The sequence below is a fragment of the Paramormyrops kingsleyae genome, chromosome 16 (assembly GCF_048594095.1).
Source record: "Paramormyrops kingsleyae isolate MSU_618 chromosome 16, PKINGS_0.4, whole genome shotgun sequence".
NCBI classification, from domain to species: Eukaryota; Metazoa; Chordata; class Actinopteri; order Osteoglossiformes; family Mormyridae; genus Paramormyrops; species Paramormyrops kingsleyae.
The window spans coordinates 4075421-4091356 of NC_132812.1; the positions used below are offsets into that span (position 1 = coordinate 4075421).

Sequence of the window (15936 nt, forward strand, 5' to 3'; positions counted from 1 at the left end):
ACCTTCCTATTAACCATGAATATGACTGTAATTGAAATTCTTAGACACCTACCAGCTAAAGCATATGCAAATCAAATTGCAGATACTGGCCATTTTATAACAGGAATTGACTCTGAAAAAAGTTTGCATATATTGGAAAACAAAGGTCCACTGAAAATGAAACTGACTTTCTTTTTCATTTTGACCAACACTATAAGTCTGTTACAATGTTGTTTGATTCTAACTTTAATGTATAAGTACTTTCTTTACATTTCTGTGTATAAGCATTTACCCAAACACAATGAAGCATTTTTGGTGTTCCAAACGTTTAATAATCAGTCTTTGTCCTATGCCCTCGATGCCCTTAATAGCAAAGTTCAAATATTCAACAAAGAGGAGTTGGTCTTATTTACAAAAACGCGTTACAATTCTGGGTCATGTGCACAATGAAACGGAGAAGCAGTATTTCAACACAGGCTTTCTGAATCCTTGATGGACCCTCTACATCCGCAGTAACAACAGAAATACCAGGGCTACATTACAAGGTGATGAGGACAATTCAGCATGTGGGGCATGGCGGCTGTGATTCTGCGAGCGACTAAACCGTAATGAAGTAGATCCATTTATGTACACAAAACGGGCAGGTGAGAAAAGTGAGAATTCTATTCTTAAGCTTCGGAATATAAACTGCAGTTCCAATAAATTTGGTAGTAAAGACACTTCAAAAGAATTTGTTCATGCAGTTGTTCATCAGCCACCCTAATACTGGCAACAGTAGCTCCTTTCCTCACCTCAGCAAAACTCCATAGCCATATATACACAGTTCTGCTCAGGAAACCACAGATACATCCGGGTGGGCAGCAGTTTATCAAAGAGAGCGACACCTTGGGGTAGTAAGTCATTAATCTGCATTCTAAAAGGGGCTTTGCTGTCATACAAGCGTACTTGACCTGGACAGCTCTGGACAGTAACAGATGGATCTTACACTAATTAGGCTGCTTTAAATACTGCTACATAACCAAATGACGTTACTGAAACAGTAGCTACTACCGTTTTGGCATGTTCATGTTCATAAGCCAGTACCATCATCTGGGGCTCAGCTGTCTATCTACTTTCCTTCCCTCAAAAACATCTCTCACCTGTGTGAGAGACCTATCAAAGGCACACAGAACGGGAACGAAACCACCACTGTTATTTATCATCATCATACCGTGGAGTATCAAGCAGGACAGTAACCCGTTTCTATCTGAAATTAAACAGATTCATTTAGAACCAACATTTTTTAAACATACATGGGGTGGGGGGTGGGAGATTTATAGGCTTGTAGGTCAATATTCATTCCTAGAAGCCATATGGGAAGAGGATGAGATTTGTTGTGCGTATTAAATAGCATTATGCTACGTAAGAGCAGATGAGAGAGTGCCAATTTCGCCTTTTTGGGGGCTGGTCAAACAATCATACTATCATAGCGACATCCCTGCTCTGCATCATATGGACAGCCAGTGTTAGCAGTGTCAGGCCATGGGGGGGCAGGAAGAAGAGCTGCCATATATTCTCATCCAGGACAAAGGCAGGGAAAGCAGGGGGGTGGGGTTTAAATAAAAAAGCAGCTGGGTGTGGAAGCATAAAGTGGAGCACGGGGAGCTTCAGGGAGAGGCAGACAGGGGGCGCTGGCAGACAGGGGGCGCTGGCAGACAGGGGGCGCTGGCAGACAGGGGGCGCTGGCAGACAGGGGGCGCTGGTACACAGGGGGCGCTGGTACACAGGGGGCGCTGGCACACAGGGGGCACACAGTTACACTGCTTTGACACAGGGCACAAGGTGTCATGCCAGGGCCTAAGGTAACATGCCAAGAAGGAAAACAAAAACTAAAGAATGGAAGAAAGAATGACTGAAATACAGTTGTAGCGCTGAACCCAACCCTATATCAACACTTTGGAGGATCCAGCTCAGACAGACTCTCCTGTTGCTCCAGAAGGGTGGGGGCAGGTTAAATAGGAAGCTGGAACTTCACATCCACTTGGGCCTCTTTTGCCAGGGAGACGATTTCAGAGAGTTTTACCACCTGGGGCGCGGGGGGGGGGGGGGTGCAAGAGGGACAGGAAGCAGACCAGAGGCCTTAGTGTGGTATTCCACACAGTCAGTCATACAAATTCAACCAGGAATTCCTATAGGCACTCAAGAGAATATAACTATTCATGATTCAGGTATGTTCCGGATGTAGTTCAGTTCTGAATTTCTCAACCAGTCCACGTTTTTGCTCCCTCTTAGCTGCCTGCCAGATAACCTACTGGGAGGGAGCAAAAACGTGGACTGTCTGGGGCTTCCTGAGGTTTAGGCTGACAAACACTGGTCATATTATAGACTGTGCTTCAACATGCTCAGTGCTTATCACACAATTTCTGTGAATAAATGAAGACCGCCCAAGACCATGACATCTAGATTCTCCCTCCCCAGTTAAGAGGCGTCTCCCCACATACCATCTTAGCTGCCTCGTCCAAGTCGTCACATGCCAGGATCTTCAGCGGGCTGGCGGCGATCAGGGCTTTTGCATCATCAACCCGCGTCCCTGATGGACAGAAATTAGAAAAACATAAAGCCTGTCAATTATGAGTGTGTAGGTGCTGGGGGGGGAGAGGGGGGGGGGGGGGGGGGACGTGGCCATGAGCTGGCCTATGCTGTTCTTCCTCCATCATCCAAAAAGTAAATCCAGGACAACCACGTAACAACCTGCAGTAAAAAGCCTGCCTTAATGTACACACCAAATTGCTGAGGCAATGACCTATGACCAGCAGACCAGGAGGCTGCCCGCCCCCCCCCACAGAGAGACAGCTCACTGGGTAATCAGAGCAATCACCCGAGGCCTGGGGAACCCCGCTGTGAGAGCCAGGGAGACGGGCCAACGGTGAGGTCGCCACGGAGACGGGCAGGGAGGCAGTTACCACGACTACGCTCATCATAGCCCTCTTCACAAACAGTGCAGAGCTGGGCAGCTGGGGTAGCAAAGGAGAAGCCCTGTCTCTTCCCACATCACAGGCAGACTGAGAGGGCAACTGCAGCAGGGCTCAGGGATTTAGACAGCAGCCCCCAAACTATCTCCATGGCAGCAGAGAGAGAAAAGGAGGAGGGGGAGTAAGGAAGAGAACTTTTGAGTGGGGCGTGAAGTCACATGATGTGAAGAGCCTCCCTCCCTGGCTGCTCACGTAATCATTTACACGACCAGTCAAAAGTTCTTGCACACCACAGGTTTTTACCACTTTTAGATTTATTTCATAAACTACAGATTTTATTATTATTGTTAAGCATTGGAAAGTTGAGTGAACAACTATAAATGAAAATATAAGTCAAATAAAATGAGTTTCCTTTATAACGTAGAAGGAGTAACAGTGCATGTCTGACATCCTATTAGCTGGTTGTGTGGTGACGGCAGAGTCAAATTCTCAGCTGCCCTTTAACTTTAAATGGACTAGTTAACCGTTTCATCCCATGAGACAGAGCAGTATTTAATGTCCCTTGCAGAAAGAACGCCTTGATTTTGCTCTGCAGTTAACTAACTGCTAGAGGAGGTTACTTTGATGAATCAAAGATATGTTTTTTTTGTAATAACCCAAAATAAAAATGTTAATTCATTTGTTAGCAAAGAATATTGTGTATTGAGTGTATTCTTCATAAATGTTAAGTGAAGAAATGTTAAGTAAGCAAATGTAGAAAATCTCAGTGTGTGCAAAAACCTCTGACTGGAAGCGTATGTCCAGCTCTCTACTTTCTGCCCCTGGCCACAGTTGCGTGTTGGAGTGCTTATCCTCACCCTGCCACAGGGGGCGCTGTCCTCCTGCAGCCCATCACTGCAAAGGCTGGGCAGCCGATCCAGATCGCAAAGTGACCAGTGGCAGAGAGGATGCCGAGGTGGCGGGGGGCGGGGGGGTAGTGTGGGGGGGCACGGGGGCAAGGAAAGGGGGGCGCCTCTGACCTTGTAGCCGAACCACAATGGGGATTTTCAGGTCCAGATCCGTCACAGCCATGATAATCCCTTGTGCGATGATGTCACACCTCATGATGCCACCGAAGATGTTTACCAAGATGGCCAGAACCTGTTTCCATAGAAACACAATGCAGCAATCAGAGCCACTGAAAGTCACCCATTATTCGGTCAGAGAACCACAGACTTCATTTCTCAGATTAGCAGCAGCCACTTGAATACGTCCAAACACTATAGCCCACCGTTGGGGGTGAGAATATGGCTAGCAGGTCCAATACAAACACAGTAAACAGCAGGGGGGGCACAAGGCCTGCTCTGCACCCACTGAGCTCCCCACAGCGACTGGCAGCTCGCCCACCTTTTTGTCAGAGGTGATAAGCTTGAAGGCCTCTGTGACCTGGCTTGTCGTGGCTCCGCCCCCCACGTCTAGGAAGTTGGCTGGAGTTCCCCCGTGGAGCTTGATGATGTCCATGGTGGCCATGGCCAGGCCAGCCCCGTTCACTGTGCAAAAGCGGCCGTCAGACGACAGAATGGAAACATACACAGAGTGCAGCTACAAAAATATCTTAATTTAGCCATTCCCGCCCAAGCCTGGGAGAAACGCCGGCCCGTAACGGATGTCGGTCTGCCCGCCACATGCACGGTATTCCTGGAACATTCCAGCAAACCACATGGCCATGAGGACACCACAATGCATTGCAGTGACTCAACCCAGTAGTTGACCCTGATAGGCTATGCTCACCCAGACATCCGATGGTGCCGTCCAATCCAATGTAGTTCAGGTCGGCCTTGGCGGCCTGCTGGTCGCGCGGGTCCTCCTGGGACCAGTCTCGCAGATCGAACACCTTCTTCTGGCGGTACGCGGCGTTGGAGTCAAAGTTGATCTTGGCATCCATGCACATCACTGCCGAGAACAAGCAGACGCGCCGTTATTTGTCGTTACTGCCAGGGAGGTGTGTCGCTATGCTCGTAAATACTATACCACGCTCCAGTGGCGCGAAAATCACTGCGCAGGGAGAAAGCTGTCAAAATACGAAACATATTCATGCTGGAAAAAATATGAAATTATTGCTGACTTACTGCATAAAACAGAAGGATGTGCAAAGGCCGAAGCCCCTTCCTACACACTAACATTCTAGCTCTCCGTCACACAAAAACACACAAAACAACTGCCAACTGCCAATTTAAGTATCTAGAAATTTTACTACAGCAGGACAGCTTACATTCTAGTTGATTATTCTGTAGCCACTGTATTACATACATACAATTTTAGAGGGTCCACGATATATCACAAGACACAACTAATTTTAGCATTATTTACAACTCATAGTGGGCAATATGGCTATATTTCATCATAACCGGTAACAACTGTATCCACGATACACAATTCAGAAGTATCGCAAGGAACGTGATACAGCACTATATTTACTGTACATTTACCTTTTAGACACTTTTGTCCAAAGTGATGTATAAGTAAGGTAAGTAGTACATTATAAACATACATGCTGTCAAAGAGTTTACTAAATGTTGCTGAAGGTAAGCTGAGCTTCCTGTGCATGGCAGGTTGCCCGTGTACTGAAGCGTTCTTGGAACGACAGAACAGACCAGCAAGTGCCCAGCACGTGATGGCATAGTGTTCCAAGGCTGCTACAACAAAAACAGAGCAATATGAAGCCAAGCAATTTCAGTCTGTGGAAGATCTCAGCGCTGTCTGTATATCTCACATCCTTGTCAATTATCTGGCTTAGTGCCTCTCAGTCAGATCTCTACTTGTGTCACACAGTAAACAATAAAATGTTTATAGATGTGTTGGCTACACTATTGAATGAGTCTGCAGCATGACTGATGAGGAAAAATTGGCTCCAGAAAAGGTTCTACTTTTATTGTGTGTAAATTGTTTGCATTTGCGAAATATGACGTGGACCAATTTAGTGTTATTTGCAAACTTTGCAAAGATATCATTCATAAAACAGGTAGCAATGCAGCCAATCATTCTAAAGCATGTGGCTCAGTGGGCTGAGCCTCTGTACCGATGATCAGAAGGTCACCGGTTTGAGCCTGGTCTCAGCACACATGCAGGTCCTTGAGTAAGGCCCTTAACCCCCAGCTCCCTGAACGCTGCGACAGGTGGCTGCCCTTCATGACAAGCTTGCTCTCCCCTAAAGAGAGCTAGTTGGGGGAGGCGTAAAGAGAATTTCCCCATTGAGATCAATAAAAGTATAAAAAAAAAAAGGTTAACATTACTACACACATTCCAAAAATATCGTGATCTATATTATGAATTGTTATTATAACCAAAAATATTGTGATATGACATTTCGGCCATATCGGCAACCCGTACCACTTTAATATTAGACACCTATGACTGTAAAGCTGCAAAGCATTCAAGACTTCAACTGTGGCTCGCTGCAGGGAACTAGGATAAACTGACTCCAGTATCAAGACCTACATAGCAGCACAGCAAAGCTACATTAAGACACCAAGAAAGAACCTTAAAAGCTTAATATATATATCAAAGGCGAATTCAACAAGAGTATAAAGTAGCGTTCCCCAATTCCGGTCCTGGAGGGCCAGCCTGCCACAGAGTTTGCAGATTTCCCAGCTCAAATACACCTACTAGACCTGGTAATTGGCTGGTGATCTTAATAAGGCAACTGGCCCTCCAGGACCGGAATTGGGGAACCCTGGAATAAAGGGGGCAGACAACAAGCATTCACTAATATCCTGAGCTGAAGCTGAGTTTTCCCACTTCAGCACAGCCTCAGGCTGAGACGAGCTTCTCCTTACAGCAGTACGGAAAATCAGAATCAGTTAATGTATGTGGAGAAGGCCTGGCCTCTTCAGATCCAGAATTATACCATAAAAAAACCTTTTTTTAACTGCTTAATTGGAACTTTATCCCAATCGATATTGTGAGGAAATTTCATACCACTCTTGCCAGTTTCTATAGAGCCAGATAATATTATCAGAATTCAGTGGAAGAAGCTTTATTTTTTCCATTTATCTATTTAGAAGATGCTTTTATCCAAAGCAGCCAGTGTCCCTGGAGTAATCTCGGTTAAGGGCCTCGCTTAAGGGCCCAACAGTAAAATCACTCGCCTAGCCAGGGGATTTGAACCGGTGACCTTCCGACTGTCGACACAAAGTCCCAACCCGCTTTTCAACATTTTATTTTTGTTGTACCTCATCCCAGGAGTATAAAACAGGTCCCAAGGGAATAGCAAAAACACAGAGGCAAAATAGGTAAATATATCAAAAGAGGGGAAAAAAATATAAGCAAATGCTGGTGGGGAAAACAGGCCTTGGCGGAGAGTACAGGTAGCCGGCATGAACTCCAAACCTGGTTTACGATGAAACTGCACATGATTTGTGTGGCGTGAGAAGCCAGGGATCTACTGTAGGAGGCCATTTATTTAACCGGAAAGTGCCGGAACGTAATTCATTTTTAAAAAGATGGAGATGAGAAGAAATGATACATTTTGGAAAGAAATAATAGAAAAATCTGGGATGAGATACCATCTTAATGGCACCAGTGCAGCCTGCCATAAATTAGTTAAGTTCAAATATAACGATGCGTCTCCTGATGAATTTGAGACTAAGGGGCATCCATGTTATCTGTAAGGGGCATGAACTCCCCCTTCTGTCAAATGACTCAAATGAAGACGACATAGATGCTGCTGCTGATGCCCTTGACCGTAACCCTTCTGGGTGTGAGAGCATCATAAATACTGTAGCCATTTCTCTGGCCACAGCACCACGCCGTCGCTCTGTTTCTACATCGCTTCATCTACTTCCTTCACTCTCACCAGAAGCCACATCTGCTGCTCTTAGACAAGCCCCCCCCGTCGAAGCCGAAACCGATTTTAATCGGAGAGTTCAACATCTGAAATGTCATGGCAACGCAGATGCAGCGCACGTAATCCACCACAGCCGCAGGGGAACCCCTCATGTTTGCGACGACGTCGCCCCCCCCCCCCTCTCTGCTAATCCATCACAAACGGCCACCCACGCAGCACAGAGGAACAGAGGAGGTCCCCAGGAGCTGGAGCACCGTGTCACTGCGCCAGCGCATGTCACACGCGCTGCCCCATGCTGAAATGGCAGGACGTGTGAGGGGCAGCGACCCCACATACCTATGCCAGACGAGTCCTCCACCATGGGGTTGATCTCCACCATCGACGCGTCATACTTGATGAAGACGTCGTAGAGCTTGATCATGTTCTCCGCAGCCTCGTTCACCAAGGCAGGAGGGAAGCCCATCTTCTGTGCCACCTGGGAGGGGGTACGGACCATATCGTTAGGCTTCAGACAACGCACTACGTCAATATTCAAGAATACAGGCACTTCTCACTTAATGAGCTCTGTTCCCACGACTAGACCATTAAGCTAATTGGTCGATAAGTGAGGAACCGCCCCTTGACCAATATTTCAAGCATAATGTACTGGTGGTGGGTTTGTGTCAAAGATCTTTAGATATTGTTTTAATGTCATCGTTGCACAATTTATAACATTTTTTATATATTTATAAACAGACTGACTGGTACACAAGTACGCATTCACCTTTAAAGCGATATGTGCAGCAATTGATTGCACGTATATTATGTACATTTGCACTGATATGACAAGGAATTATTGTGCATTTTAACCTTAATATGGTATTCGTACTTCATGTGCGGAATAAAGGTTCAAATGTCCGGTAACTTCTTGTCATAGCGGCGCAAAGGCACATGAAATACGTGTACAACAATCGATCGCTTTAAGGGTGAATGAGTACCAGTTATGTGCACCCCTGTTTATTAATGTTTATACAGTATTGTACTGTATAGTGTAATATACAGAATAGAGGAAATCAGCCCTAATATACATTACTTAGGTTTGCATACCATACAGACAGGTAATCGTTTTTATTTATTCTGAATAAAGAAAAAGTCAAAAGGAAACTCCGACTTGATAATGTTGTTTTAATATGCATAACTGCTTAGCGCTAAGATGCCACACTGGCGTTAACATTGCCAAAGTTCTTGTACAGCATGCAATACTGATTGGTCAGAGAGCTTGTCGTAAGTCCGGGTGATCGGTAAGCAGATATGTTGTTAGTGAGGAGCACCTGTATCAATATTCATGACGGTATCTCAATAACCCTGCACACATTGTCAGTTAGGAGCCCATGTACAGGCTTCTTCCAAGTCCGCCTGCCAATCAGAACTTGCGTGACACAGGTGAGGGACACCCCTCCCATGATTAATGTGCTACCTTGACAGCCTGGTCCATCTTGATACCCTCCTCAATGTCAATGGGCTCCTTCACAATGGCATCGGGATTCTCTGCTGCCACGTCCTCGATATTCACGCCTCCCTGAGAGCTGCCTATCAACACTGGGCCCTGCAGCAAGAGACCAATTGATATGAGACAAGGACAGATGGTCCAATTCGCACCCAATACTGTCAAGGGGGTGGGACGTGCATCATTGACGAATCAGAATTATGAGAGCAGACCAGAGCAGCAGAGCAGATTTCACCAACAATACTTTTGGTGAAATCATAACCAAAAGTATTAATTCAAGGTGGATAATCACATTCACTTTAACTTTTGGGTTCCCTCTGCAAAAAGGGATATATTTATTACATTTGTTTGAATTGACTAATTATTCAAAATTTTATCTTAAAAACAATAAAAAGGTTTTTCCAACCCAGAATATAAAATTAGGTACCAGCAGGTATACAAGCATATTTAATGGAAAATGTAAAATTGGCACAAACGCTTCAGATTGAACTTATCATTGCTCTGTCCAGAAATGTCACAATTAAAAAAAATTTTCATGACAAAAAGGACACTTATTACTCTTATTGCCAACCTATGCCTTTCATTATTTAATGTCTTCTTTCAAAAATCTCACTGATCCTTCAGCTAGACTTTCACTCTTAATTACTATGTATCCCAATAAAGCTCAAAAAACATTTTTTCCCCAGGAGATCCCATAATCAATGCCGTGGAAATGAGAGCAAGGTCTCATCAGGGGGCACCCCAATACCTATATCTATATAAGATAAGGTTAAAGACAATGACTTGAAATATTCTGTCTTTTTTTTATATCAAAATAAAATACTCTGTCCTGGGCAAGCTGTTTTTTTTCCAGTTTCACTTTTTACCTGCTAGTTCCTAATGGTTCTCAAATTCTATTCTAATTTGGAATACAGAAATGCTAATTAGCACAATTAAGCTACAAAAACAGACAAGAATACAGAGAGGTTGCAGGAGAGCATAGAAGGATGAATACGTCCCTCCCAGTGAATCAGTTTGTTGTACCACATTTCCATCTAGTGGCCAAGACCTGCAATGACTGCTAGGGACAGCTAACAAACACCCCTGATAAATTCAGGAGAACGATGACCTGATGAACAGGAGACAGATGTGAATCCCACAGCCAGCAGCCAATGGGATGCGGCGGTTGCATAGTAACACAGCTCACCTGGTAGGACCTCTCCATGGTGATGGCGAAGTAGTACTCCCGGCGCGGGTACCGGCGCTCGCAGATGAACACCTGGTTACAGATGCGGCCCTGTTCTCCCGTCTGCTTGGTGTACAGCTTCTTGCCCAGCATCTTTGAGGAGATGTCCCTGGCCTCCTCGGGGCTGCCAGCACACACACACACACAAACACATGGACGCACGCGCACACACACACACACACACACACACACAATAATCAGTTCGGGAAAGGCTGGTATATTAAAAATGCTTCATGCACATACCAATAAAAGCATAAGCATATAATGTTTCACACACAGAATAAACCATGTCATTAAAATTTAAATATTCCCATAATGTATAAATGAGACTGTATGCATATGAAACACACTGCCTGGGCAAAAAAAGTCACACACCTTAATATATCATTGGCCACCATTAGCTTTGATTATTTGTTAATACATTGTTTCCACGTGCTTGTACGATATTTAAAAAAATAATAAAAAATAAAAAAATCCATCATTTGCATTCATTTCTCGTCAAGATCTTGTACTGATGATTGGCGAGTTGAACTCGGTAAAGTCTTCTTCAGCACATCTGAACCACTCTTTGACAATTACAGCCCGGTGAGTCTTGGCATTATCATCCTGGAATACGCCCATGCCATTAGGAAAGAAAAAATCCATTGATGGGATAACCTGGCCATTCAGGAGATTCAGGTACTCAGCTGACTTCATTTTATTGCTGCATAACATTGCTGAGCTGTAATAAGGATCAAGTCATTGGCTCTTAGGTACTTGCTGATTTATAGTCAAACAGTGACTTTTTTTGGCCAGGTAGTATATGAGTATTTAAAGTGACATGTTCATAAGTGACATGTTCATATATGTCTGGAACCCAGTGAACCATGGATTAGGGTAAGGCAGTGTGTGTGTGTGTGTGTGTGTCTGTGTGCGTGTGCATGTGTGTCAAAATACTCACGAGTATACGATCCTCACGCCGCCCTTGAGCCCCCCCTCGAAGGTGCCCTTCCCTCTGCCTCCAGCCAGTATCTGTGCTTTCACCACCAAGTCCTTGGAGCCTGAGAGAGATGTGGGGGCACAGGAGGGGGGGGGGGGTCATCGCAAACAATGCTGGCACCTCTGTTTTCAAGCTGAAACGTAGCTCTCGTCCACCGCCCTCCCACCCAGCCCACACTGGGTACCATGGTTACACTTCAGGTTAATCAGCAGTAACTTAGTTGACATTTATTCACATCTCTGTGGAGGTTATTGGTCTTAGATATTCATCTGAATGAGCAAACATCCCCCCACTTACAATAAACAGTACTGTTTACTGTCAAGTTTGTCCTACAGTAAAAGCTGTCAAATCCAACATTTAAGTAACTGTTGTGCTCAAGTTACTAACACTATCCTAAAACATTATTATAAAAATAAAAATTGATAATAAGTAGTAACACTACTCTATTAAAAAATGTACATCTCAAAATGACAAAAAAAAATACAGAATAGCATTACTCAATACATGTCAATTCCTGCGCATGCCTACGCAGCAGCATTCTTTAATAGTCTTTCTGCTTATTCCACTATTGTATCCCTCGTAATCTCGTGTGTTGTATGGAATATCAGACATACATAATAACACAATAAATAAAGTGTCTGTATAGAAGGATTAGAGTGCAAGAAATGCCTTACATAATTAATTCAGTGTTTTTCAAAAGTAATATTCAACTATCAAGACATTGCATGATACCAACAATATCAAATAACAGAACTTTTATTGAGACTTGGTTTGAATGACATTTTAAGACAACGTTCAAAACAAGGGCTGAATCCATTCATTCCAGCTACTTCAGCTAGATGCAAGAGTTTGGACAGTGGTGGCCTAATGGTTAGGGAAGTGTGCCTGTGATCGAAAGTTACTGGTTTGAATCCAGAACGGTACCACTGAGTGCTCTGAGCAATTAATCACTTTTTCATTAATCAATTTTTTCAAAGGATTTTCTGCTGGCCTTATGAAGGCATGCCTAGGCCCAGCCGTCCACAAGCACTGCGGTCAGTTAAGCTTTCCTATGTTTCCCATGTCCTGAAGCTAATGTGGTGTCTTGCTTATATTAATCACTGGAGTTTTGATACACTCATCTCCACTCTGATACCTGAGAAAAGTTCCCCTTCAGTCATCCTATTATTATTTTTTACCATTGAGGTTTTCTGCCATGAAAACCAGTACACAGGGGGACCAGGAAAAAAGCAGTGACAGCAGCATGGGAGAGCCAATGGGGTTTGGGTACCAACACAGAAAATCACATCAACCAATCAAACACACTCTCAGTGTTGATATTCCATTTCAGTTTCGTCATCTTCTAGCCAGTGTGCTGGAAATATTAAATGTCCTTTAAGGAGGCGTTACATACCACTCAAACATCTGGGAGACAACACAACAGTTTCTGAATCCAGCACCTCGACATGTTAAAACCTACTCACTATGCTTGAGGACAATTTTCTGTGTATTTAATGTTGGTGCTCAGTTTCAATCTGTGACCAGATTGGGTATACTTCATAGAGAAGGAGTCTGATTGGCTGCTGGCCCGGAGGAACTGTGACATACTGTATCTGACACCAGTGAACTATATTTAGGCTGCAAGGCGTCCACACCAGCAGTCAAGCTTCCATAAAGAACCACGGCAGCAGAATGCTGAGTGTTCACTGGCTATTTCAGCCACCACCTTTAACTTCTTGTCACAAGATGACGAGAACACAACAGGTCCCCACAATACTTTTTGATTGGAGCGGCAGTGTTTGTTTTTCGCTGGAATACAGGCAGCGTGAACAAAGAACAAGCCAGAACAGACAACAGATGGGGCAACGGCCAGGGGACTATGCAGAAACACGTTACCATAATAGTACATCATGGGTGGTGGTCTGTTACGAGTTATTAGCATTACCTATGAAGTCAGCAATTCCCAGAATACCAGGGAGCTTTCAGAATAGCAGAGACTCAGAGACAACAGAGATCAGTCTAATAAAGTTTTCATGTTACGCATTTGAAAACACGATTACCAAAATCCCTGTGTCAGAACGTCCCCAAACCTGACAAAGCCTGTGGACATTATGGGAGCACATCCTCTCTCTGAAAGCTTAAGCACAACCTTCAGAAAGCAGTTCCTGAGAATGCTACCCTTCATCTGAATAACTACCCATTGCATCCTGATAATGTCACAACAGGCCTTACTTGTACGAATGCAGCATGATTAGCTGTTGGCTCACAGTACGGACGTTACACCTTCATAGGAACTTAAGCGCCTGACGCCCACCCAGAGGAGCGTACCGATCTCTTTGGCCACAGTGTAAGCCTCCTCCGGCGTGCTGGCCACCATGCCTGCGGGTACGGAGATGCCCGAGTCCTTAAGCAGGCCGATGCTCAGGTACTCATGCAGGGAGAGATTTCGTCGTGGCTGCTGTTGCAGAGTGCCCTGGCCCCCAAACAGGCTGGGGGTCACACACAGGACCTGGGGAAAAACTCAGCTCAGTACACTGTATGTATGGGGGGCTGCAAATAATAAATTCTGAACACCAACTGAGTAAAGCTAAAAATGAGCATGGATAGGTAAATCATTTGGGTACAGCTGTCTGCAAAGGAAGGCAGAGACTCAGAATGTTAACATACAGAATCAGAAAAAGCTCTTTCTGTTAAGTCTGAGTCTGGACAAAACCGGTGTGGACAAACTTTAATTGATTTTATTTGTTTTTCACTGAGTCATCTTTTGTCTAATTTATCTAAATGAATTTGAATTGATATTAATTTTTAAATTTACCACACATCCCCCCCACCAGTACATGTAGAAGCCAAAGCCATGGACATCAGGTACATAGGCCGTGGGGGGGGGAACGTTGCACCACCCCGTACTGTAATTTCATTTACTTTAATATTTTTGTCATGAGATATTAGGATATCACCTATCCACCATAACTAACCTTCTCATTATGCACGCTTTCCCTCTGGTTATGAAAGATGGGGTGTAAAATGACATATAATAATAATAATTTACAATTAAAAGATATAGTTATGTTTGCAAATAATTACAGAATAATTTGTACCACTTTACTAGTTTTGACTGCCGAACGTGTGGTTCAACCTCAAATTACATTTTGTCCAACTAACAGGACTCCATAATTGCTATAGTATAAAGTAACTACTACGCCCATTAGTTTTATGATCACTGTGAAAGTTCAATCTTCGGACGCCCAAGAGTTGGGACATAAGATTAGGTGAAAGTTCACGATACCAAAACCGAGGGACCGCTAAAGGAAGTAACTGACAACAGTTTCCTTCCCTGTGTTCTGTCGATATATGCTGCCTTGTCGAATAATGTTACCGTAGTGCTAATCGATAGCCCTAACCCTAACCCCCCAAAACCCTTACCTTAACCCTAACCCTAACCCCTAAAACCTAACCCTAATCCCAAAACGGTGGAACTGCACATGCGCAGAAAGGCTCGATAGCACGTCTCGATAGGTAGTATTTTATGACAGAACACCGGCTTTCCTACTTGCCATCTGGGCTGGAAGGATTAATGTAAAACCGTAAATCAAACTGATTCTGAAACCATATACTAAAGTTACATTTTCCAATGAGATCTACGCAATATTCGGCCGAAACCAATGTAACATGTAAATTATATAATCGCGGAAAATGATCCATATCCACAAAGTGACAACTGTACTATTCCTACCGCAGAGAGCATTCTATCTGGCCTATAATGTTACATCGGCTTTACAGCTACCAGAAAAAGAGGAAAAGAAAAAAGTGAGGTGCACACTGATCGGTTTCTCGCTGTCCGCACGAACTGCAGTGGAGGTCAAACCCGAACGAGAAGGACTGAAGAATTAATCGGTACCACCTACCATACAAGTTAGCTAGTACTACTTTGGCACTTAACAATACGGTTGATCTGCAAAGGTGAGGTATTTGATTAATCCCTACACAGAGACAAAACATAAACACCTTACCAGAAGGCAAGCCCTGTAGCGGTATTCATAACGTAATGTCAAATGTGACCCTGTCACTTTCGAGACATATTCTGACAATCTGGTTGACGGAGAGGCATTCAGGTAAGTCCGATCGACAGCTGGATCTGTTTAATTTGACATTCTGATACACTAACCTTGGATGCATTGCTTAGTGTCTTTCCGGACCCAGAATTCCTCAATCTAGCAGCTAGCCGGCCACAAATCAGGGTCGCCGCCATGTTTCCGTATACAGTCCACTGTAGAATAACAAATCCTAGGGCTGCGCCTGCGCATTGGCGCACGATGCTCAAGTGGCGGTTGCGCACTGAGCGGTTATTAGTCACGTGGTCCGACGGAAGATGTCAAAAGTTCTCTTGCCGTGGGGTCCTTGTTTGACTTTTGAGATGGTGAAAAGTATCACACTGTTGATTACTTTAAAGCCTTTCATACGGTTATATTTGTTGAATTCCTGCAACGTATAACACAATAGAAGTACAAACAA

At 44.3% G+C, this 15936-nt stretch overlaps 1 protein-coding gene across 1 annotated transcript; it reads right to left on the reverse strand.

The window, feature by feature from the left end:
- Positions 1 to 288: 288 nt before the first annotated feature.
- On the reverse strand, positions 289 to 15733 carry sucla2 (succinate-CoA ligase ADP-forming subunit beta). Its single transcript, XM_023831756.2, has 11 exons — positions 15590 to 15733; positions 13753 to 13933; positions 11407 to 11506; positions 10428 to 10590; positions 9212 to 9340; positions 8092 to 8230; positions 4701 to 4862; positions 4317 to 4459; positions 3950 to 4070; positions 2460 to 2548; positions 289 to 2044 (listed from the first exon to the last, which is right to left on the reverse strand). Exons 1-11 carry the CDS (start codon positions 15671 to 15673, stop codon positions 1970 to 1972), a joined length of 1386 nt encoding a protein of 461 aa, XP_023687524.2. The 5' UTR covers positions 15674 to 15733; the 3' UTR covers positions 289 to 1969.
- Between the last annotated feature and the right edge of the window lie 203 nt (positions 15734 to 15936).

Coding starts and splice junctions, on each gene's coding strand:
- sucla2 (XM_023831756.2), bottom strand. CDS start 15,673: ATGGCGGCGACCCTGATTTGTGGCCGGCTAGCTGCTAGATTGAGGAAT. Junction 9,341..10,427: donor CCATGGAGAGGTCCTACCAG/GTGAGCTGTGTT, acceptor CTCTTGCTGCAG/GGCCCAGTGTTGATAGGCAG. Junction 8,231..9,211: donor AGATGGACCAGGCTGTCAAG/GTAGCACATTAA, acceptor ACCCCCTCCCAG/GTGGCACAGAAGATGGGCTT.